The sequence below is a fragment of the Enhydra lutris genome, unplaced genomic scaffold (assembly GCF_002288905.1).
Source record: "Enhydra lutris kenyoni isolate GAN:26980312 unplaced genomic scaffold, ASM228890v2 scaffoldscaffold62, whole genome shotgun sequence".
Taxonomy (NCBI): domain Eukaryota; kingdom Metazoa; phylum Chordata; class Mammalia; order Carnivora; family Mustelidae; genus Enhydra; species Enhydra lutris.
The window spans coordinates 2725162-2750222 of record NW_019154146.1 but is presented as its reverse complement, the minus strand read 5'-3'; the positions used below and the strand labels follow the sequence as shown (position 1 = coordinate 2750222).

Here is a 25061-nt window from a genome sequence, read left to right as displayed (position 1 = left end):
CTTGGGACTTCTGCTCACTGACAATGCCTGAGAACTTAGGATGGAAAGGAGAACACAACCAGGCAACGGGGCGCCTCCCGCCCGCCCCCGCCCCGGGATCAAGGATGCTGCCTCCGCCACTGAGAAAAACCGGCAACCCGCAGGTTTGAAGCAGGACGCCTCTATTCACTCGTATGGCGGGAGCAACTATCCTGTCCTGTAAACAACGAAGTTTGCCGCTACAAAAATAAAAAATGCTCAACTCAAAATTCTCACATCTAATTTAACAATCTTTTCATACGTGGAAGAAACAAATCTACATCTGAGAATTTCCCATTACAGATTTGGGATTATTTCCATCTGTGACGGAGACAAAATCAGGAGTAACATTGAGTCCCCAGGGACATATAACATTTTGACGCTTGTTTGGATCTGAAAGGCTATGAAATCACGCCTCTCTAGACACCTCACAGATAGAGGCAACATTCTGAACTTGGTAAAAGGGTCTAACGGCTTTTTTCCTCTGAGTCTTTCAGAACTTCCCCTCATTTATTTCTTGTTCCGTCCTTCTTCAAGGAAAAACTTCCTCAACTGTGCTGGCCTTCCGTCTTGGCCCCTCACAGATGTGGAATTATTCTTTACATGTTTATTCTGTTTCTTCTTAAGTTGATACATATTTAGACAGAAAGCCATGTTTAGTCCCAATTCCAAACAACCAGGAAGCTAAGGATATTTTTTAATAAAATAGAAAAAAATGAAACAGGTGTTGGCAAGGATGTGGAGAAAGGGGAACTGCTCTGCACTGTGGTGGGACTGGTGCAGCCACTGCGGAAAACAGTATGGAGGTTCCTCGAAATGTTAAAATAGAGCTACCCTATGACCCAGTCACCACCCTACCATGTGTTTAACCAGAAAACACAAAAACATGAACTTGAAGGGATACACAGACCCCGATGTTTACAGCAACACTATTTACAACAGCCAAACCATGGACGCAGCCCAAGTGTCCATCGATAGATGAATGGATAAGGAAGACGTGGTCTATATACACAATGGAATATTATGCAGCCATCAAAAAGAATGATATCTTGTCCTTTGCAACAACCCGGGAGGAGCTAGAGAGTATGACACTAAGTGAAACAAGTCAGTCAGAGAATACCCTGTTTGTCATACGTGGAATTGAAGAAACAAAACAAATGAGCAAGGGGAAAAATGAGACGGAGATAGAGAAACCAAGAAGTAGACTCATGAGTACAGAGAACACACTGATGGTCACCAGAGGGGAGGCGGGCGGGGGGAGGGGGAAAGAGGTGATTGGGACTAAGAGCTCAGGTATCATGGTGAACACGGAATGCTGTGCAGAATTGTTGACTTACTGTGTCATACGCCTGAAGCGAACAGAACACTGTGTGCTGTTCTGAAACTTAAAATAATTTTGAAAATGAAAGAGAAACATGAGCTGACCATAAAGAGATAAACACTTAGGGCTGGGGGTTTACTCTGGAGCATAACTGCTGGAGTGTATAATGGGGTCCGCCCAAATTCAACCCATGTCCACTGACATCCTGAAAGTGCTCAGGTGAGGGGCGGTGGGGGGGCACTCTGTGGTCCCTACTCTGGGACTAAATGGGTGGGGACAACAGAGAGAGGGAGTTTAGTGGCTCCTCTGTGGATCAAGGTTTGTCTAAACTAGTGGCTTCCACACTGGGGTTCTCTAGGACCCTGGGGTCATGTGGCCCGGCCTCCCACCCATGGTGGGGAATGGAGGGGAGTGAGGGGAGGGGGAATGCATAGGGAGATGAAGAGGCCCCCCACCAGCAGCCAGACAGCTCTCCTCCAAAGTCCGATTCATGTACTGCAGGTCTGCCCATGATGTCTGAAAACAGTGTTCCTGGGGAGAGACACCAGCAGAAATCCGACTTAAATCTACTTTCGGGGTCGTCACATAAAGGACCACTGGGCAGACTGCGAGTCCATCGTCCTTCCCGCAACACTATTGTAGCTGGTGGCGGGTACCTCATCTGGTATTTGTACTGATGACCTCAGGACACCGAAACATCGAAACATGGCTTACAAACGACGCAAAGCTTGACTTTATTCAGACAGGTTTTACTATCAAGCATATTCTTTTTTTTTTTTTTTTTTAAAGATTTTATTTATTTATTTGACAGAGAGAGATCACAAGTAGACAGAGAGGCAGGCAGAGAGAGGGAGGGAAGCAGGCTCCCTGCCAAGCAGAGAGCCCGATGCGGGACTCGATCCCAGGACCCTGAGATCATGACCTGAGCCGAAGGCAGCGGCTTAACCCACTGAGCCACCCAGGCGCCCTCAAGCATATTCTATTAGCCTGAAATTATCTGAAAAGGGGGAAATCACAAACTGGATATTCCTGTAATCAGAAAATATCTTTCTACATTTATTTCAAAATAAAGAGAATTTATTAGCTTTGAATCCCTTGTTCTCTTTTAGACGTTTTTCTGATCATTCTTACCCTTTGTTTCTTGTTTTGAATTTTGTTCTCTCTGTTCATCTCCTCACTCGATCTTCTACTGTGGAGCTCAACACAGGAATGGCTTCCCAGACACAGCAATACCTCCTGTAGGTACCACGTAAATGGGTGTGCTGACGCGGTTACGTGAGCACACGAGGCATTCAGCGCGCGCGGCAGACCACTTTGATGGGTGTGTAAAGTGCCCGTCACTACTCTCATCACGCGCAAGCAGTGGGACAAGATCACGAAAGGTAAAAGCAAACGGCTCTTGCTTCTCTCCTGTGATTAAAACAACCCGGTCAGCATAGACAATGACGATAGAGAGGGGTAAAAATTAAGGTGAATCTTTTGAGTTTTGAGTTAGTTGACTGTCACCTCCAAGCACAAACGAGGACATGATTCAAAGGAAAGAACTCAGGACGGTCAAAGGCGACAAGACCCCGGGAACTAGACGACGTTTCCCGATACCCAACGCTTCCGGATGTATTAAGACGGAGTCTGCACATACGTGTGGGGCAGAAAGGGTGGTGTGTGCGTGAGTCTTCATATATCATAGTTTTGTACACTGTTTTGTACAACCATTTCCCTCTAATAACTTACCAAAACATGGTCACCACAGTTAAAAGACTGTGCTGGTGAAAATTTGGCCATAAGAGCATGTGGAAAACAACAGCAAAGAAAACAAAGTTATCATGTTCTCATAAAACTTATTCCTTTGAATGAGTACCTGCATATCCAGTTACGCACAGTTACTACCGGATAATCTTAAGAAGTGGGGAGCTAAGTATGATAAATAAAACAACTTTCCTAGAATCAAGACCCAGTTTCATCATATTCTGAATGCCTACTTCTTCACATTATTATTTATATATTTTAGATTTTAGACTGGAGGTTACTATGAGAAAGAAACTCGACAGAAAAGGAACAGAAGTATCCTTAGACCCAATAAACACACTGAAAGAATAAAGAAATGATTGCAGACATACAATACGTTTTGTCTGTTTCAATGAATGAAAACAACCTTAATTTCCCCCAAAGTATCACCTCAATTAAATCGGAAAATCTGAAAAAACATTTCTCCTGTTTTGAAACTTAAAATTTAAAATATTATTATTATGTTTTCCAAATACGCATATTCTTTTTTTTTTTTAGGATTTTATTTATTTATTTGACAGAGATCACAAGTAGGCAGAGAGGCAGGCAGAGAGAGGGGAGGAAGCAGGCTCCCCACGGAGCAGAGAGCCCAATGCGGGGCTCGATCCTAGGACCCTAAGATCATGACCTGAGCTGAAGGCAGAGGCTTAACTCACTGAGCCACCCCGGGGCCCCCCAAATACGCATCTTCTTAAGGCATGTTCCTATTTGATCAGAATTCTATCCATGTTTCTAAAATGGTTAAATACTACGCCACATACGTCCACTGATGCTAAAGAATTGGAAACAAAAATGCAACAGCAGGAGCACCTGCCCACACCCCGACCCCCACCCCAGGGAGCAGCGCTGGGCTGCGAGTCCTCAGGGAACCTGCACAGTGTGCTCGGCTCTGCCCCTCCCTGCAGTCTTTACCGCAGCGACACAAAACAAGGGCAAAGGGGGAACTAAGGCGTAGTGGCAGACACCTCTTCCCTGTCATCACAAAGGTATCAAAAGCTTTGTGGTTTCCTGGAGCGACCAGTTCTCGGGGTCTGAAACCCAGGACTCAAAAAGGGCTGGACCTGCTAACGTCCCGAGTTGCCTCCCTTGGGACAGGGCTGGGAGGCAGCCAAACACATGAGCTGGGCACCTGGGTGTAGTAGGCACCTGCTCCAGGGTCCCTAGAACGCAGACTCAATGTGTACCTCATAAGGGAGTCCCCTTCTCACTTTTGAGAACAGAAACCATCACTGGGATGGCAATTTCCTGGCCAGTGTACCTAGAACACGTAATACGGTCTGAACATGTTATTTTCGCTCACTATACATTGTAATGGTTGCGCACACAGGCTTTGGAGACAACAGAACCTCGTCTGAGGCTGGGCTCCCCATTTATGGTACTATCAGCACAACCCCTGTCAAGCTCTCCCACCTTCAGTACTCTGTTTCCCATCTGGGGTTCTTAATATATCAAATTAAATCAGATGTGTGTTTCAGGATGGTTTTATTCACACAAGCGAAAACTCAGATGAAACTGGCTTGCACCATAAAGGGAACTGGCTAAGTCGTGTAACTAAATGTCCCAAGGTAATGTGGACTTCAGGCGTGGGCTGATCCAGGGCTCCAACTTCATTTCTGTAGGTTGGCTCTGCCCTCTTTTGTGTGTTGGCTCCATCCGTAGGCTGGGCTACCTCACGGTCTCATACATGGACGCACACGTATACTTACAGACACATGTACATGTGCATATAAAATACACGTACAGAGATTGGATGGATCATTTATTCTAATCCCCAGACGGTCAAAGAGAATATTTCATATTCTCCTCTGTTAAGAAAACTTGTGTCCATCAGTTTCAAACGGCTCTATTCCCCGCACTGCAGGAACTAGAAAGTGCATGAAGGGTTTGTGGACGGAAAGAGCCATAGTCATTTCATCCCTGGTTTTGCCTCTCCCTTACTTCTCCCACATGGAGCGGCTCTGGGGCTGTGCCGTACCCACGGCGAGGTCGGTGACAGTCGTGGGTCTGGAGACTTGAAAGGCGCTAGGACAGTCACTACAGATCGATACATGCACTCAAAGCAGCCAGTGAGGACAAGATACGGCACGGGAGGGACAGTCACAGTGTCCTCCGGTTATGAAGACTTCGGGAAGTACAGCAAGATCTTGCCAGTTGCCATTCTGGTATCTCTCTCCACCGATCCTGTACAAGCTCTAATCCCTCCTCGGGCTCCTAACAACTATTCTCCACCGTTGTGCAGACGACAACACCTTCTTACAGTTCTGTAAAGCTTTACATAGTGTCAAAGACTCCTATGTCCCCAGCAGTACTCCAGGACGCCCCGGTGGGTATGAGGGGAAGGCTCTGGCCTGGACCTCCCAGGGCCCCCACGAGCAGCCAGGCACTTACACACCAACACCGCCTGTGTTCTCCATCGGCCGCGCTCTCTGACTTCACAAGCAACGCTACTGGTCCCCTAGGATGTGACCTTCGCTCCACGTCCCACTCCAAGTCCTGCTCGGGTTGTCTGTTTTTCCCCCGCCTCTAATTTTTCATTGGTGTTACCACCCCTGGATGCCAGAGCTCTGCCCACCAGTCCTGGGGTAAGCTCAGGGCAGCAGGACGGAACTAGGTTGTCCCCACTTACAAGAGTCTGGGGGAGACTCCTGGGTCCCGCTGGGGAAGCTCACGGCTCAGCAGGTCCCCAGCCCCGTGTCTGCCAGGTGTGACGTAAGCAACCAGATACAGACTCCAGGATCCTCCACCGTCCGCGGACAGACGTCTGCCCTCCCTGCAGCGGGTGCAGGGTGCACACGAGGAAGACTTCAGGCCACAGGAAAGCAGAAGAAGACACCTGCAGACACACTGAGTTCACTCCGGGCTCACGTCCCGTCCCTCTACTCTGTGCCTCAGCTGCGAACCAGGGCGAGGGCCCCAACACGAGGAGCTCTGGGCCCCGGCTCCACGCCACCTCCCTTCCCTCCTGGCTGCGAGCTGTCCCGTGTCTCTACTGCAGGTTACAGACGCCTCTGCGGAGCCCACAGGGAACTCCCCATCCATTTCCAATGGCCGTGCGGCGCTCACGTTCAGGGAGGGAGGGGAGCAGAACTCAACAGTTCGGATGTCGACTTCTTCACACACCTTGCAGTTCTTTCCCAAGTGGCCACTACCAGACCCTCTCCGTGTCCCTCCGGTCTTGCTCTCATGCACCTTCTCCGTACGTCCGCCCACCTGCCCCTGCTCCCCTTCCACACCTGCCGACGACAGTCTCCCCATCATTCCCTCCATCTTCCCTTCTCCTTGTTCCCCATCCTTCTCTCTCCTCCATGCCCACCCCTTGATTACTTCTTTTTAAAAATAAGTAGTTGTTAGGTGCTATCAGACCACACAGAGAAGGCACGTCCGGGCGGCTCAACCAGGTGAGCGTCGAACGCTTGATTTCGGCTCAGGTCACAATCTCAGGGTCATGAGATCGAGCCCCGCATCAGCTCTGCACTCAGAGGGGTCTGCTTGAGAGTCTCTCTCTCCTCTGCCCCACCTCCTGCTTGTGCTCCGTCTCTCTCTCTAAAATAAATAAATAAAATCCTTGGGGGGGAAAAACACACAGAGAAGCATATCAAATTTTTAGGACCTTTTCTTGTATTTTGAGCCCTTAGTGGAAAGCATGTGTGCAGACTTCCAAAGTTGGAGAGGAAGTTTGATGTAGGAATCAGGAAAACTCCCAGTGCCGACACACGACTGCCTCTGCTGGACCCCTTCCCTTGAAGTGCATTTGCAGTCCTTTCCTCGCGCCTCCGACGTGGTGTTAGATAAGCCCGCGGGCAGCAGGGCCAGCGTTGGCGGAAGGGGTCACACTGCAAACCCACCGCAGCGTCAGCCTCCCGAAGTAGTTCTGTTCGCCGCACTGCTTGGCAAGCACATCGCCATCCGGGGGCACCCTGACCTGGGCCGACAAATGAGAGTCCGAGATGCTCCCCAGCCTGCACCCTGTGACCCTCCCACTCGCGCTGCCTCCACTGGGTGGCTCTCACACCCGGCCTGGGTGTCATCCGTTCTCCGCTCTCACAGGCTGGGGTCCAGGTCTGGGGGCCGGGAGCCCTGCCAACCCCCATCCAATGCAGCTTTTTGGCCCCTCCTGCTGTCCTACGGTCCGCTTCCCACACCCCATCTGGGAGGGCTTTCCTGGGCAGATACAGCCCTGGAAGGATTCCTCTCGGGGTGTCGCTGCCTTCAGGCTGAGCTCTGACCCCTCTTCAGCGCCATCCTCCCGGCTCTGGGTGCACCGGGCTGTGGTTACCTCCCCTCCCTGTGACCGCTGTTCCTGCTTCTCCCTGAGGAACCTCAGGGACACCAGGAGCCACGGCCCCGCTTGGTTCCCTACACTAAAATGACCCCGAGAGGCGTCCCTCAGCCACCGCTCAGAGCTTGCCCTCTCTGCCCCCGGCTTCTGCTCACTCCATGTGGCTTTTCTCCCCACACTGTCACCACTGGTACCTTTTCCCACGTCAATCTGGCCTCTTCTCTTCCCCGGGAGAATGCAACTCTGGGAGCACAGGCTTCAGCCCTCGAGCGAGGGCCCCAGAGCCCTTCCCCTTCCCTGCGTGAGTGGTGGCGAGGCTGAGCTTCCCGGGCGCCCCAAAGCCTCAGAGAAAGCCACGGCCGCTGCTGCTGGTACGTCCTCAGCCTCCGGCCTCACGCCAGGGAGGCCCCTCGGACATGCCGCGCTGACCCAACAGGCCCAAGACGCCATGCAGGTGCTGAGGCCCTGAGCTGAGGCCTCTTGCCCCTTCCCTGACATGCTGCCCCGCCAGAGGCCAGAGGACAGGCCCTCGCTTGTGCAGCCTCTTCCACAACTGGGCATCCAACTCAAGACCTAGTGACCCGCTGTGCCGGTCCCATCTGCTGCTGTGACAGATCATAAGCTCCGTGGCCCACAAGCCCACAGCCTTCTCCCTGCCAGCTGTAGAGGGCAGAAGCCTGAGATCTGTTCTTGGTGTGGACAGGGCTGGGTCCTCCTGGAGGCTCTGGGACAGCTGAGTCCTCGCTCTCCGGCTTCTGGTGGCTCTCGCTCCGTCATCATGGACCCTGTTCCCTCCTCTCAGTGTCCCCCTACCTCCCTCTTGTCAGGACAGGTGACGACACTGGGCTCCCCCTGGATCATCCGGGACTGTCCCTCTCACGATCCTTCATCGAATCCAGTCTGCAAAGTGCCTTTTGCCAAATACCGTCATATCCACAGGGTCCTGGGGTTAGGACACAGAAGAGTAACTTCTGGGGCCATTATTCAGCCTTCCATCCGGCCCAGGATGCCATAGGCTGCCCCGCCCAGCCCACCAGCCCAGTGTGTCCCACGTGGACACTGAGCTGGGCCCTCCGATGTTCCTGGGGCCGATGGGGGACCCCTGCCATTGGAGTCCCAGCAGACACACGGCTGTGCTCACCGCCCGCTGTTGTCAGCATTTCTGCCGAGTGCCCAGGCTAGAAAAGAGGCGTGGAGTCCCCTGGGGCCGAGTGACTGGGCCTCTACGCGAGCTGCCAAGAACAGCGCATTTCCACACTCACTGGGGCTTCCCTGGGTACGGCTCACTGGTCACGCACCACATGTGGGCGTTCGCAGATGGAAGGCAAAATAAGGGGGGAGCATGTGGGGATGGGGGAGGGGTAAGAACAGCATCTGAAGACTTCTGAAGGTATCAGAAAGGAAGGCTTTTTTTCTTTTTAAGCCAAGTCCTGGATGCAGGCACTGATGAGACTTCGGGTCACGTCGGAATGAACGGCTGCCCATCTGGAACTTCAGAGAAGCCGCGACCTTCCTGCCTAGACCATGAAGGAGGGATGTGAATCGTTCTCGGCCACCAAGGGCTGACCTAGAGCGGCGAGGGGAAGCAGCATGGGGTTGCAGAAGGGATGCGTGGAGGCTGAGGAGCCCGACATGGAGGCGAGGTCCTGGAGATCACGGGCACAGAGGGGGTCCTCGGCAGAACCTGTTCCTTCCACTCCATCCACAAGCCGGGAGGGAAGCCGTCCTGGACGCTGAAGCTTTAAAGTGACACTATCCATCACAATGAACCAGCATTAGGAGTTGGAGAACTTTTACATCTGGTGAGAAACTGCCTTCGGAGATGTCACCAAAGCCGTCTTCCTGGAATTAAACCCCTTCTTCCACAGGCACGAGCTTGGCAAGTAAAAATCCTCATTGGATTTTATTGTCTCTCAGTTCCCCAAAACTGCTTGTGTTCATATATGTCAAAATTTCTGAGCCGCGGGAGTGGAGCCTGATGGGTTCCCCCATCAGCTGCATGTTGGTTCGAAAGGTTTTACGTAAGTTCCCACATGGCCCCAAAGCCCTGAGCTAGCAGGGGGGGAGGCAGGCCCACACTGATGACAGCCTCAGGGACAAGGGGTGTGTCTTCCCCAGCAGCTGGGGGATCTCCCTAGACCCTGGCCTGACCCAGCAGGAGGATATGTGATTGGGGGAATTTTACAAAAACCCAGAACATCACACAGATGGGTGACCGAGCCCACACCACAAGGAAGACCTTCTCCCATTACTTCTCTACACAACACCGTACTCCCCACAGATGTGATTTTGAACCCAAACCACCCTCTACCCAAGGACTTGGCAGCATACTCCACTCCATCCTGGGTCACATAGCAGTGACCCCCTCTCTGCACCAACTCCCACAGGGTTTCTCTGTCCAAACCCAAGTGCTCCAGAGCCAGAGTCCTCTGGGGAAGGAGGTGGCCCTGTACTCACCCTCCATGGAGGAGTGCTACGCAAAGGGGGAGGCTGGGTGTGCAGGAGGGGCTGAGTGCCTGGGCTTGGGCTGGGGGACAGCCAGTCAGGGGAGGGGACAACACAAGGGGTTGAGGGAGGATCCACGGATGGGTGGGATGGGTACAGCACTAGAAGCAAGGTCTGGAGGCCATACTCGGCACTCGCTCTGCAGGTGGGAAGTGGAGACAGTAGCAGGAAGCCCGATCCGGCTGTGCCCATCACCCCTAGTGAGAAGGAGCCCCATTGGGGTCAGAGTGGCATCTCCAATCTGTACCCTTTCTCCCTCATGCACACACAAAATGACAGTGCTTCATTCTAATGAGTCACTCCTACACTCTTATGCCGACTCTTGGAGTCCTATTCCCGAGCCTCAAAACACAGGCTGTCAGGGGCGCCTGGGGGGCTCAGTGGGTTCAAGCCTCTGCCTTCGGCTCAGGTCATGATCCCAGGGTCCTGGGATCGAGCCCCGCATCGGGCTCTCTGCTCAGCGGGGAGCCTGCTTCCTCCTCTCTCTCTGCCTGCTGCTCTGCCTGCTTGTGATCTCTCTGTCAAATAAATAAATAAAATCTTAAAAAAAAAAACAAAACACAGGCTGTCAGAGAAAAAAGTGATAAGTGCTGACAAAGATTTCCCAACAGTCTAAATCTTTCCCGCCGTGCCAGTGCCCCATGAGCACAGATGCCCCGTAAGCGCCCTGTGAGCAGGGACGTGAGCGCCGTGCATGTCAGTTTACTCAGATGCTATCAGGTTGGACACCGTCTCCCACTTTGCTGTGGGAGTGGGTCCTACAAAGTCTTGACTAAGCCACACATCAAAATTCATGCAAGATCTAGAAACATAAGACCTAGAAGTACAAAGTCATGCCCAACCCCCTGCTGTTTCATGGGGTTTTCTGGGGTGAAGGCAGTTAGCCCTAGCTCCACTGTCTTCCCAGGCGCACCTGTCCTATTTCCACAGGTAATTACAGTCACAGCCCACGGCGAGAGCTGAAGGTGTTCTAAAAATAAGGGCTCCTCTCTGCTTCGTTCGTCTGGTTTCCTTTCCTCAGCTTTATCTTCAAAGTCAACCAAAGAGAGTCACTTTAACAAGTCCTGGGACAGGAATGTCTCCTAGGGCACTTCTGTGCATTTGCCCTGAAGGCTGTGGCCGGGACACACATCGGTGGTTCGCCAGTGGGCGGCCGAGGGAATGGGGGTCCCACAGGCCCCAGGGGGACCGCACGGCTTCACGGGGCTTCTGATTGCCTTCTGGCCTCACGGACACCTTCCCACGCACGGACGTGCCACATCACTGGGCCTCCTCTTGCATTTTACTCACGTTCCTGAGTAATGCGCTTTTTTTATGTCCATGTTTAGAAAGGGACTGTCCGTACTATACCTCGGACGTGAAAATACATTTGGAAATTAATATTATATCTAATCTTAGTTCTAGAAAGTTTGTGATTATCTGGGGTCCTAAGTGTGAACAGGGGGGCCCAAATGAGCAATTTTCTTAAGAAGTCCCTAGAGCATTTCCAGCGTAACCATTCCAAAATAGAGTCTTTCAAAGTAGAATCCCTCCACCCCTTCCCCTTATAAACTCAGCTGCACATTTTAATGAGTCCGAGCTGCAAGCCCATGGGCCTTGGGCGGGACAGTGTGGCCAGGATCACCTCAGGGCAAAGTGTCACAGCTCCCGCAGACAGCAGGGACGCGTCAAAGCAGGTCGCAGATGCGTGTCCTGGCCGCTGTCATCTGCAAATCCCAGGCCTGAAAATATGACGCCCGAATCATTCCAGGGGCGTGAAGCCTGCCAGTCCCCTTCAGAGCCCTCTCTCCTCTGGCAACAGAAGAAAGCACAATGGCCAACGGCCTAAGTACTCCCTCGCAGATTCCGTGTTTTGAATCTTGCTAATTCCATATGGGAGAACAGAGCGGACCAAAGAAAGGACAACTCTCATCTGTCAGACACCAGAGAGTGACTGGGAGCCCCTCGCCCCCTCCCAGCAGCCCAGCCCCGGCCACGGTGGCTCAGGCCCCAGAGCGCTGACCCCAGAACCGCGTGAACTCTCTCCTCTGTTTTACCGGAGCTGCCTCTCCATGACTTACCTTCAACAGGACAGCCCCGGAGATTAAAGCATCACTGCAAGTAACCTTAACAGAGATTAACTTCGGAAAAGCTGCTTTATGGTGATAATACTAACCTGAAGCAGATGTGTACTCCGGAGGGCAAGAAAGGCCGACCGAAGAGGAGAGAAACTCCGTGTTTCCGAATGCAGCTCAAAACTCCTTACAGAGAGGGTCCAGCCAAAGCCAGCTCCGAGCAACACCCCGGGAGGCCAAGTGCAAACACTCCCCTATGAGGCCCATCTCACTCCTCAAGCACTGAATGACTCGAGGATGGTATTAGTGTATGGCTGTCCCTGCACCGCAGCTGGGGACGCAGGAGTCCGAAAGAATGGTGTGCCTGACGAGACTGAGGACAGAGACGAGAGGCGCACCCGGCGGCCCGGAGAAGGGGTGGCCAGCAGGGCTGGGGCGCATCCAGTGGCAGGTGCAGGGTGTGGAGGGAGAGGAACACGGCCCGGGGATCCTGAGGACCCTTGCAAACCCAAGCTCATGGAGGAGAGGCCGCCCTGTATTTTGTGTGTGGAATCAAGTAGGGCTCTCTGACCAGTCGTGTTCCTGTGACGCCCCTTCCCGGATCTCAAGAGATACATGCAAATTACCATAACAATATGCACTGGCCGAGGAAGATCGTTCTGACACCTGCTAAAGCCAGAGAGACAGCGAGGAAGACTGTTCACCAGGGCCCTGACGGGGTCTCACAGGCAGGGAGGCAGACTGAGCTCACCTCAGATACAGAAGAAGACTGGGGACTCATGGGCAAGGAGCCGAGCCCGAGGGTGCGCGAGGGCAGGGTGGTCTTCCTACACTGGCCTCTTCGATTCTCGCTGCGGGCAGGGGGAGACCAGACGTCACCCATGGGGCGGGGGGATAAGGAATTCCGGGCGCTGGAAGGACGACATAGGAGCCCAAGGTCAGAGCCCAGTTGCGCAGGGGACCGGGGAACTGACTACAGTCCGGTGGAGGAGAGTCTTTGTAGGGCACCTCTCGGGTGGTTTCAGACGCAGACCCTCGCCTGCTCGGGGAGAAACGGCAGGTCTGCGGGCACGGCGCACGCGTCTGCCTCCGGAGCGCGGCGGGCAGGTGCCGAGGCTACCGCGCCGCCGCCGCCACGACCCCCGCGCGCTCGGAGCCCGGGAGGCTTCCGACACAGCTGCAAACCAGACGTGATGAACCACATTTTATACTGAATATATTTGTGCCTCATCCATTTGCTTGATTAAATCGCACTGTAGCTGAACAGACTATTTGTTGATAATTCCCACTGCAGTTTCATTTAATAGCTTTTCCCAGTGAAAACACATGGACACACGCAGAACGCGGGAGGAAAGACAAGGCGACACGACCCAGCGCCGCAGACACACGGCAGCGCGTCCCCGCGAGGCCTGCGGCACGGGGCCGTCCGCCCGCCTCTGACAAGCGCAGAACCTTCGGGCGCAAGAGGAAGCTGTTTCTGGCTAACGGACTGGCTGCCGCCTCCATAGGAAACGGACGCGCCCTCGGTTCCCCCACACTTCAGGGCAGCCCTTTCCCGCGGAGCGGCGGACGCACGGGACAGCGCACCCACACCGGTTAACGGTCTTGCGGCTCAAGCCCCAGATCTCCCTCTCCACCTCGCCCCTGCCCCGGGGAGCACGGACCTCCGACTCCGGCGCACCGACGCCCGCCACGGCTGAGAACGGCCGCGCGCCTGCAGGCCCAGCGCGCACCCGGCGCGAGCTCACGGCGTCCGTCTCTTTCCTGTGCTTCTGGACCCGGGAAAACCGTACCGAACCGCTTCTGCCGGGTCGGGGTGCGTGGTGGAAGACAGCACGAGGCTTCGGGGAAGAAGGCGTCAAGGGGGTGACAAACGCCAAACGGGGAGAATCGCGAAGGTTTGGGGAGTCTTTTCACACATTTTTGAACAAGCAATATTTTGGGGAGTTTTTTCAGTGTAAGGAGAGCAAGTGTGTCAGGAAATTGCTGAGGTAAGGCACATGCCAAAACGTGGCCACAAGGAAATTAATTTTAGTGTGTTTAAAATAGAATAAATATACATAAGTAAAACAGTAAGCAGGTTAAATACTTAAAAAAAAGATTTATTTATTTATTACAGAGAGAGAGAGAGAGAGAGAGATTGAGTACAAGCAGGGGGAGCAGCAGGCAGAGGGAGAGGGAGAAGCAGGCTCCCCACTGAGCCAGGAGCCCGATGTGGGGCTGGATCCCAGGAATGAGATCACGACCTGAGCCGAAGGCAAATGGCTTCACGGATTGAGCTCCCCAGAGCCCCTTCAATACTTATTAATATGAATCTTTCTTGGGGCACCTGAGTGGCTCAGTGGGTTAAGCCTCTGCCTTCTGCCAGGGTTATGATCTCAGGGTCCTGGGATCGAGCCCCACATCAGGCTCTCTGCTCAGCGGGGAGCCTGCTTCCCTTCCTCTCTCTCTGCCTGCCTCTCTGCTTACTTGTGATCTCTCTCTGTCAAATAAATAAATAAGAATCTTTAAAAATATATATATATATGAATCTTTCTTGTGTTCTTCTCTGATTTTCGTTGTTGTTCTTGTGGTCTGAAAGCCACATAAAAATCAGGCTTCCCATAGAATTTTTGGGTGCATTTACTGAAAGTACCTGAAAATTATTTTAATTAGAAATGGTTTTCCGGGAAACCACCCAAGTTCTAGAAGAAGAGCTTACCTATCAAGCACCAAGAATAAGCCTTAATGTTTATCTTTCCAGGAAGCTTTCTTTTTCTCCATGACCAGAGCCAACATCATTTCCAGGATCTGCTAAAAGTTCCTGAGCATTTACTTTATTAGGACATTATGCTTCCCTTTAAAGGGGTAGGCAATTGAAATATATGTAAACGTACACATAGGCAACACCTTGGTGACCTGCAACCATGGGAAATAGAAATTAATTGGCGATTGATATAATTAGACTGTTTAAGTCAGGGATGCCAGAAATTTCACACAGTAGGTTCCCTTCCCAGGTCTGCCTCTCTCACTAGACATCCAGCTCATCGAGGGCAGAGGCCACACGAAGACCACGTCCTACGTACTGATTGCTCAGCACAGTATATGCTAAAAATTCTTCGTGTAAACAATTGAGCGAGTACAAAATTAAATGAAATTTTTCCACTCAGCAGCTTACCACTTTTCCGTATCCCCGCTAAAGGACTTGCATTTTGTCGTCACTCACCCTCATCCGTCTTCCAGTAAAATGTCAAAAATGATATGTAATCAAAGAAAACCGACTCCCTGGCTTTGGGGACTCCAGATGAAATAACCGTTCCTGACATGAACGGTCTTTGAGCACTGATACCTTTAACAAACTAGCAGATAAACTGTACTGTGTAAATAATATCACTTTTTATTAATTTAAAAACCATACCCCCCCCAAGCTCTTCCTAGTCAGCCCCTCTGAACCTTCCACAGCCCCAAGCCAGGCTTTGGAGTTGGAGCGCAAGACCACTGGAGTCTCTCCTGGGAAGCAAAGGCTGAGCCCAGGAGGATGCCATCCCAAAGCTCCTGAAATTGGGATGCCGATGCTGGGGTGTTTCCTGACTCTCGAAGCCGCCCTAGTTCATGAGGCCATGGCTTTGGGGCCTGAACTGGTAATGCATTCATGGTTTGGCGCAGCTGACTCACAAGGTGATGATAAGATAAGGAAGAGGGGTATCGCCATCCAGCCAGACGCCGGGAACTCCATCTTAGCAAACGGGGCCGATCCTAGTGAGTGACTGTGTAGAAGGAGGAGGCCTGGGAGAAGCAATCTCTGGCCTCTTCTTCCCCTAACTACAGAGGAAGGTCGTCTAAACTGTTAATTACCAGGCCGAGCATTTACTGAGACAGCACAAGCCATGGGTTCTGCAGGCCACGGGGGCAACCGCAGGCTCACACAGCGCCCGGAGACAATGAGCACTGTGAAAACCATCACGAAGCCCAGCAAATATTCATCAGTATCCATAGCTAACAACTACTGACCAGCCGCGCCACCATCCAGACTCCGTGACCGTCTTTACGTTTGATGGCCTACGCTTATCACTTTCACCCTACGCGGCAGGAAGTCCTAGCCCGTCTCACAGTGGGGGGGAAGGGGCTCATGGAGGTGACAAAGCTGCCACCTGCCATGAAAGATGGTGGGTGTGATATAAAGCCCAGATTCACCTGCCGAGGGTATGCGACGTTCACCTGGAACGTTCCAACTTCCGGAAGAGGTTCTCCAGAATAATTTTAGGTTGTGCTGCACCTTCTAAAATACTCCTCAGAGTAATTTCCTTTTAATAATTACAATAGCTTTCCTTCAAGTCCCATCTAATACATGGTAAACTCCAGTAACCGCATGACCCAGAAGGGCTATGATAATCATAGACGGCACACGCTCTCACAGCAAGAACTTCCTTTAAAACAGTCTAGGCTCAGGAGCATAGGCAAGTCCTTTGGTTTCCCTGGGCTCCGTTTCCTCATCTACAAAATGGACTGCTGAATCAGGAGCCAGTTACACCTTCCAGGTAGGTGTCGAGCCCCTCAGGCAGTGATGTCAATGCCCTTGAAATCCGGATGAAGGTCAGACAGTGAAACCTGATAGCTTTCTAAGACATGCACAAAGAAGTCTAGGAAAGATACCCAATTAGCCTTTAGAAACCCCAAAAATCATGCTTGCCAGAGTCAACAATCTGGCCATCCCAGTTGGTGCAACACCGAGACACTCTAAAAATATTTAAGCTGGAATTCATAAACTGTTCCCAAATCTGATTAAGTAATCTGGCTTCTCTGTTGGCTAGGGATTACCAAGTGCCAGAGTCTAGATTCAAGTTAAATTTAAAAGCAAGTATGAAAACATTAAGACGGAGTCTCTCCCTGAAGGCCATTTTAATGAAGATAATAGTGTTTTCAACTTCAAGTAACCACGGTCACTTTCCTGTTTATGGCACTAGATTCTGAATTCAAAAAACAAACATTTTCAATCTCCATGTATATTTTACAAAATAAATATCACAGAAACAATGAAAAAATGTTTATTTTTACAAAATGAGCAATCTTTTTCATCAGTCCAAACAGGAAAAATACATCTGTGCTAGTGCTTTATGTGTCCCATTACTCAAGCTCAAACTATTGACAGACCTCCCCCACACCTCCGAAATTTTAGATTTTGGGGGGAAGTGCTCCCTGGCCTACAATATGCTGTGGATATGCAAGTGCATAAACAGGCTTCTCTGGAAAAAGATGGAGAGGCAGCTGGGCAGGAAGATGGAACTTGCTGGACAGAAGCACAGGGTCAGTCACTTATTAGATCCCCCACTAGGTGGAGGCATCATGAGGCCAGGACTTCCAGGACTTTTGGTTTTGGATCTACAAGGCTGAGAAAGGGGCTGAACACACAGCAGGCTTTTAAAAAGCAATTGCAGAACGAATTAATTGGCAAGTTTCCGGCAAAATCCTGTTGGGGGCGGGGGGGGGGGTGCTGAGTCCCCCATCAGTAGAATGAGGACTGTAAAACATGCCTATCTGAGTTTTCATAAGAGACAGGGAATGCACCTGTAGAGAAGAGAGCACTGCATCCGAGCGGACCATCCTTCTCAGCACTTCTCTCCAGAGCCCACCATCCTGGTTACGTGAAGGGCTCGCTGATTACGTGCTGATAGAGGAATGTGATAATGCTCTCTGGTCAGGAACAGACCTTCTGCCTATCCCCTGGTGTATTTATGATTTTTAGAAATTTTGTTTTCACATTGAAGAAACTTCTCTTCCATCCCCCTCTCGTTTCCCATTATGTTGTTTTTTTGAGGCACAAACCCAGTTCTCCCTGCTAAACCACAACACCGGAGCAGAGTGTATCGCGCTGATGAGATTCCTGACCGTCCACCAGTTCAGCCCAGTATCAACTTGCTGCTAGTGTCTACTGCTGGTCTTCCTGAAGAGCACTGGGGGGTTGCCCACCCATGTGCCTCCCACTGGCAAGGACAATAAATGAAACAAGGAGCTGTATAATAAACTTGGCATTTTGATGAATAAAAACTTATTGGGCATAGAGGTAAATAGTGTTCTGGCTTTCTGTTCTTATCAACTTTAGCTTTTTAAAAAGTGCCTGAGATCCAGGAAGATGATTTATCTCACTAACTCGTGTTTAATTTCCGTCAATGTGAAATTCAAGGCAAGACCTCCCCCATTATTTGATTAACAGTTGTATTTGTTTGAAAAATATGTTCTACCCTCAGAAAGCAGCCACAAAGAGCCTATCTGGTCCAAATCTGACTTAGTGATACCATAACAGAAACTTTTTCCACAAGCAATTCCCTGTTGCATTCACGTCTATTCCAGAGCTTTGCTTAAAGACCTAGTAATTATAACAACCCATGCCTGTATCGAATATCATGGCAGCGGGGACAAAGAAATCCCAGACGAAAAATGTCACATTGTTCCAATTCATTTGATTCCTTAGAAACAAGTCAAAACAGAGATGGGTGCCAGCCTTTGGTAAAGGCCAGGGCAATGTCAAAGGGAAAGGCTAGGCTGTGTGGCCAGCCCCTCCCCCCAACATCACAATGTCTTTCTCTCTCTCTCTCTCTCTCTCTTTCACTTAAACACGTTCCACCGTTAGGTCATCTATAGATTCAACAATGTAATTTGGACACCGGGACAAAGAGAACAAGATCTGATCGCAGAAATAAAAAAACACAGCAGAGAACCGTCCACAGATGACTTTGGAAACCCGAAGATGACAAGACGAGGGACAGGAGAAAGGGACACAATTTTCAGGGTCCTTGGGTTTCAGGGCGAATCTCTGTCAAACCCGGGGCTGCAGGGATGCTGCACCAGGCACTTTGATCTTGAGCACCCTTTCAGACTGGCCCGCGTAGACTGGGTTGTTATAGATACGGGCAACGCTACACTGATTTCAAATACACCAACATCTGCCCCATACGGTAGCACTTCGTGGCTGGGGGCCGCCGAAAGACAAACTCACCCCCCACCCCTCGACCCACAGCCGAGGGGAGCGCCGCGGAGGTTCTGTCCGTGGGACCTCGGAGGTGCCCCACGGAGCTGCGGTCCAGCTGCACGGACCGAAACGCCCTCCCCACCCCGAGCACCTATCTGGGCACAGCGACCGCTCCGCAACCTGCGCGGCCCCGGGAGCAAAATTAGTTAGAAATTCCACATGGAAGGGTTAAGCCTCGGATGAAAACCCGAGGGCCGGTCCAGTATGGCGAAGTCCCAACAACGGCGTTCGGTCCGGTGAAAACCGGACGGGCTCTCCGACAACTTCAACTCCCTGACCTGAGTCGGTGCGTCCCGTGCATGTGACAATAGAAAGGGCTCGGGATGGCTCCGCCGCCCGCAGCATCCCCCGGGCGCGGCGGGACCTGGGTGCCTGCGCGCACCGGGCGCGACGGCGCTTACCTCGAGTCGGCTGAGACTGGAGCTCTTGGAGCGCGACTTCTTGCGCAGGTACACGGAGAAGAAGCGGCGCACGGTGAACTTCTTCATGCTCAGGTCCATCGCCCCGCGCCCAGCCGGCAGCAGCCGCAGGCCCGGAGGACGCGCATTCCCGGCGCATCCCAGGCGCGCAGGGTCAGGTCCGCGGGCGGGTGCGCGCCGCGGGGGAGCCCGATGCGGCGGCCATCGGCGCGGGGCGCGGGCTGCGGGCACAAAGGGCAGGCCGAGCCGGCCACCGCGGCCCGGACTCCTGCGCTCCCTCCTCCCGCGCTCCTCCTCCTCCTCCCCCTCCTCCCCCTCCTCCTCCAGCAGCCTGCGAGGACCAGCTCCAGACCGCCCCGCCCCACCCCGCCCTCAGCCACTACCGCCAATCAGTGCCCGCCGCCCGAGCTGCTTCCCTCGTCCTCCCCCTCGTCCCCTCCTCCTCCTCCCGCTCCTGCTGCTGCAGCCGGGGCCGCCACAGCCTCTCGCCGGGGAACAGCCCCGGGCAGCTCCGCCCCGCCCCCAGCCACTACCACCAATCAGTGCCCGCCGCCCCCGATGCTCCCTCCTCCTTCTCCTCCTCTTCCCCCCACCTCCTGCTTCCGAGGCTGGCGCTGCGGCCGCCGATGCTCAGCAAGGACCAGCCCCGCCCCGCCCCGCCCCGCCCACAGTCACTACCGCCAATCAGATGCTTCCTCCTCCCCCTCCTCCTCCTCCTGCTGCTGGGCAGCCGCAGCAGCCGCCACCGCCCCGTCCCACCCCGCCCACCATCACAACCCCCAGTCAGATGCTCCTTCTTCCCCCTCCTCCCCCTCCTCCTCCTCCTCCCGCTGCTGCTGCGGCGGCCGCTGCTGCTGCGGCCGCCAACGCCCCTCCCGGCCCCGCCCACAGTCACTACCGCCAATCAGATGCTCCTTCCTCCCCTTCCTCCTCCCGCTGCTGCTGCTGCTGCAGCCAACGCCCCGCCCCACGCTGCTGCTGCTGCTGCTGCCAACGCCCCGCCCCGCCCCGCCCCGCCCACAGTCACTACCGCCAATCAGATGCTCCCTCCTCCCCCTCCTCCTCCTCCTCCTCCTCCTCCTGCTGCCGCGCCGCTGCAGACTCCGCAGCCCGGGACGACCAGCCCCGCCCTGGCCAGCCCCGCCCCTCCCCGCCCTCCGCCACTGCCGCCAATCAGCAACCGCACAACCCAGGCGTTCCCTCCCCCTTCTCCTCCCGCCCAGAGAGGACGAGCGCAGAGCAACCCGGCCCCGCCCCGCCTGGCCCACTACCACCAATCAGCGCCACCGACGCGCCTCCCGCCGCCTCGCTTGCTCCGAGTACTCCCGGAGCGCTGCCCCGCCCCCCGCCCCCACCCGCACCGGGGGGCCTCGGCGGCAAGCGCCCGGCGAGCCCCGTGGAGGAGCGCTGCGGCCTGCGGGGCGGGCGGCGCGGGCGCCGGCCTGGTGCGCTGCTCCGCGGCCCGGCTGGGCTGTTTTCTGGCTTGGGGGCGTCCCTAAGGTTCTTCACTTAAAACAGCCACAGGCACACGTGGGCTCAATGCTCTGCGGTGCCGAGCAAAACTTTTGTCAATTAGCGGACATTTCCGGAAAATGAAACAAAATCCGAGAGGCTCCGGGAGCCTTCGCCCGCGCTCTGCACCTCTCCCTGCCCCGGGGCGCCCGGCCCCGCGGGTCCAGCCGTCGCCACCCGGGATGCACGGACCCCCACGCGGTCTGGGGCAGCCTCCCCTGGAAGTGCTCGGAGCACGAGACATCCGTTCTCCACGACCTCCGGCTCCGTATATAGAAAACCGTCCGGACGGGTGACTTCCTAGGCCCCGCAGTGTCGCGAGGCAGGCTCTAGAGGGGATTTGCCTTAAAGGGGAACACTTTTTTTTTTCTAGAAATGCTCAGCAGAGATCTTGGAGCTCTGAGCTCCATGCGGCCTCTTCTGTTGGTGCGATGTGCGCGTGCGATGTTCAAAATAGGGTCAGACGAGGTCAGTGCCCGGCCACCAACCCTGGAGAAGGTCAGAAACATTCATGCGCGCAGTACTGTGTGACAAATACGGATGCCGCAGGCTGGGCAGTGGTGAGCACGGAGTTCAGAGTGGCCGCTGGTGCGCGGCGTCCTTGCTTGGAGAGCTTGGGCACACTTATGCTTTGTGTCCCCATCGTGCATCTCCAAGATGAAAATATGCATGTCAAAACTGGTTCCTGCTTCCCTCAAGGGTTCTGCGGGAGGGCGATTATCCCCACTCTGGGAAACAGCTTCTTACCACCTAAAGACTCCCCTTCTCCCTGGCTGCCCTTGAGGCATCTTGGTTCTACACAGAGGCAAAGACGGGCCAGACCTATGCCGGCTTGCAGCTAAGCTCTGGCAGGGAGCCGCTGACTGACCGGACATTGGCTTGTCCCCAGCCCCTGGAATGAGGAGGGGGCCGGCTCTAGCATGCTTCACTGGGGGAGCCGGCGGGAGTACCACACTCCAACTGTGACATCTCAGGGCCATCCTGGTCACGACAAAACCCTCGGGTGGGCCTCGACCAGGGCTTGGGTTTTACCACAAGAGCATGTTGACCTGGTGTAACCAAACTGCAAAGGAAGTATCTTATGGGGCATTCACCATCCCCCACATTTGAGTGCAAATGGAACTGTTCAATTGAACTTGGAGTCTCAAAAGACAAAAAAAAAAAAAAAAGTTTTCATATTTTCAACCGGAGAAATAATTTCATTGTTAGAACATTTCTATTTGCCTTTATCTTTAACCTGGTGAAGTAAGTTTATCAAAATCTCTAAGAATCATTTACCACCACTTCCGGTGCTAAGACAGTGACCACCTCCAGGCCACGGTCAGACCACCCTGATACCCAGAGCCATCCCTCCCAAATTCTGGGGGAAAGGGGGAGCTCAGTAAAGGCCCCTGTCCTGATGGTGGGGAGGGAGCAGGGGAGCAAGGTCAACAGCCTCCAAGTGACCTTGAGTTTTTCCCTGCCCTGAACACAGAAGCCCGACATTGCATTCTATGCTGCTGCAGCCTATAAGCGAGTGCTGGCCACAAGCAGTCACCTCGGTCCCACGAGTGGTCACCTCGGTCCCACGAGTGGTTGCGGAAACCTCCTGGTGCCTGGGGCCATACTCAGCCCTAGGGACACAAAGATGACTGCGGCCCAGCTCTTGACCACAGAAGTTCACAGCCCCATGAAGAGAAGGTGAACAGATAGACAACCATGATGCAGTTTTTAATGCGAAAGAAATGTATAAGGAGATGCTACACAGACGGAGATGAATGAGAAGCCGGTCCCAGCTGGAGGAGGTGGCATTTGGGGTGACCCCCATGGATAAGGAGCCATGTTTCCTGGGCAAACAGAGGAGGTAGGGTCCCAGCTTGTAGAAGAAAGGGGTTATTGGGAATTTAGAACAAAGGGGGTTTCATGATTGATTAATGAATATTGAGTTCTACCGAGTCCCCAGGACACCTGAGGCATACAATTTCAGAATTTCAGAACAATAACTAAGGTCTGGTCCACCCTGGAATTCCCCCTTCCTTGAGAACAGAACACGCCCTGGACAGGAAGGAGAGGGAGGCTTTTGGAAGGAAGGTAACTTGGGCAAGATCTGCATTGTTATCCCCTTCCTTTCCCTTCCCCCAAAGGACTGGGTAGGGGCAATGCTGCCTCCTTCACTTCAAGCCCTACCCCAAGAGCTGTGATTTGCTGTGGATGCCGGTCAGATCTGAGTTCTAGAGAGCCCAGATGGCCATGCTCTGGGGAGGCTCAGGGTGGGGGTGGGGGGCTGTTCACTGAACGGATTTGTGTTCATGGGGCTTTTAGGAGGAAGGACGCAAAAGGGTTTCTTACAGACCAGGTGTGGCCATGTGATAAAGGGGCTAGTCTGGGGGTCCCTGGGATGCTGTCTAGAGCAGAAACGTGCAGCACCAGGCCCAGGGCTAAGGCAAGAGTTCTAGGTAAGTAACTCCAGGCCTCTGTCCTGTAAGTGCGTGCTGCTGTGGTCTCCAGCTGCAGTAACCCAGAAGACAGGACAGCTGACCATGAGAGGAGGGGTCAGAGTGAGGCCACCTGTGTGCAGACCGGTTCCAGCGAGTCTGTTCTCTGCCTGGATCGCCTCCCCTCCCACTCTGACCCTGGCAGCCTCCCAGGCTGAGACAGCCTCAAGCCGGCAAAGAGACTGTGAGTCCGGTCAGTCAGTAGGACTGGAAATACTAATGTCTTAATCAAGTATTTACAATGGAAAACAAACATGATTGTTGTTTGGGAGTGGGAAGAAAAAGCTACGTGAACTGACAGGGTTCCCCGTCATTCACTCTGATAAGTACTGCAAGGTGTGTTTCAATCCCATCACAAGCTGCATTTGGTCAACAAACCAGGTACAAGTCAAGAACGGGGTCCAGGCTCCATTTATAACAGTGAGGGCCTCAGAGGACGGAGGTCACCCACTCAGTGAGGGTCCCGCAGGCCGCACCCTCAGTGTGAGGTGGACGGAAATAACCGCCCTTGCAGACCAGGGCTCGCGCCTGAGCGCTGGCACTAACCAGACAGGACCTCGAGAGCGAGAACGACCCCCTGAGCATCCAGGTGCACAGAGCCCCTTACATAGGCCCGTGGCCCTCGTGCACCTCCCGTGTCATCTGAAAACAGCAGCAAAAACTCCAGTGGTCTTGACTACTTCTTACTCGAGGTGCCTGGTGGAAACACACAGCGACGCTCTCTAGAGAGATCCGCGATAAACCCAGGCTCCGGACGCAGTTCCAGGGAGCAGGAGCTCACGGTCACTGCACTCGAGTCCAGGGCACCGGGTGCCAGCAAAGCCAGAAGGACCGCTGCCCGCGGGACCAGATGGGAACTGTGCCTACGGGATTTATGGGATGTAGAATGTAAAACGGTGGAAGAAAGAACGAGACGCTCCTGGAAAGGCACCCGTGTGGGGCTTGGCATGCACGTGAACATCCGAGAGCAGACGGGGAGGGCGGGAGTGGGGGCAGCTGTGTGGGTGCTACCAGGGCTGCTCGTGGGACGCACGTGGGATGGGAAGTATCCGAATTCCAGCCACTTTCCCACTGTGACTTGACCTGAAATTCTGATCCTCTAGAACAGGGTTCTCAAGTGGGACTGACTTTGTCCCCTGGGGGACACTTGGCAAGGTCTGGGGACAGGTGTAGACAGCTGGAGACACAGCTGGGGGGTGGGAAATGGGAGGGATGCCTCGGAGACAGAGGCCGGGGGTACGAGGCGCGGCACAGGACAGCCCCTCAGGGTCTGAAATGCCCAAAGGCCATGTCTGAGAATCGTGGTGAGCTCAGCAGCCCGTGGTGGGGGAACCTGTGCTCCTTCCTCACAACGCTGTCACCTACAAATGTGGCAGTTTTGTGCAGTTAAAGCAAAATGTGGAAGCAAATTGTAAACTGCTCATCAAAGTTGTTATTTGCTAAAATCCTAGAGTTTCACACAGAAAGCTAGTGGCATGACTGAGGAAGGAGTAGACCCCCACGTCTAGCATTTTTATCTGAAAGCTTTCCGTTGAACGACATTGTCTTCTGTGGGTGCAACCGTTTACCCTGTAAACGGAGAGGCAGGAATTACCTTCACTCCTGCACTGCTTTATTCCCGAAGTCTAACGACGCACAGACACCTTCCTGAGACCTTCTCAATATTTGTCACATCTCCCCTTCTTTCC

At 53.5% G+C, this 25061-nt stretch overlaps 1 protein-coding gene across 1 annotated transcript in view; it reads right to left on the bottom strand.

The window, feature by feature from the left end:
- Positions 1–19657, bottom strand: part of LOC111158720 (ribosomal protein S6 kinase A2) — a 147643-nt gene extending 127986 nt beyond the window's left edge. Inside the window, 1 exon segment of the mRNA XM_022520947.1 lies at positions 19370–19657. Within this exon segment, the coding sequence (XP_022376655.1) occupies positions 19370–19468 (99 nt within the window). The 5' untranslated portion in view covers positions 19469–19657.
- Positions 19658–25061: the final 5404 nt, after the last annotated feature.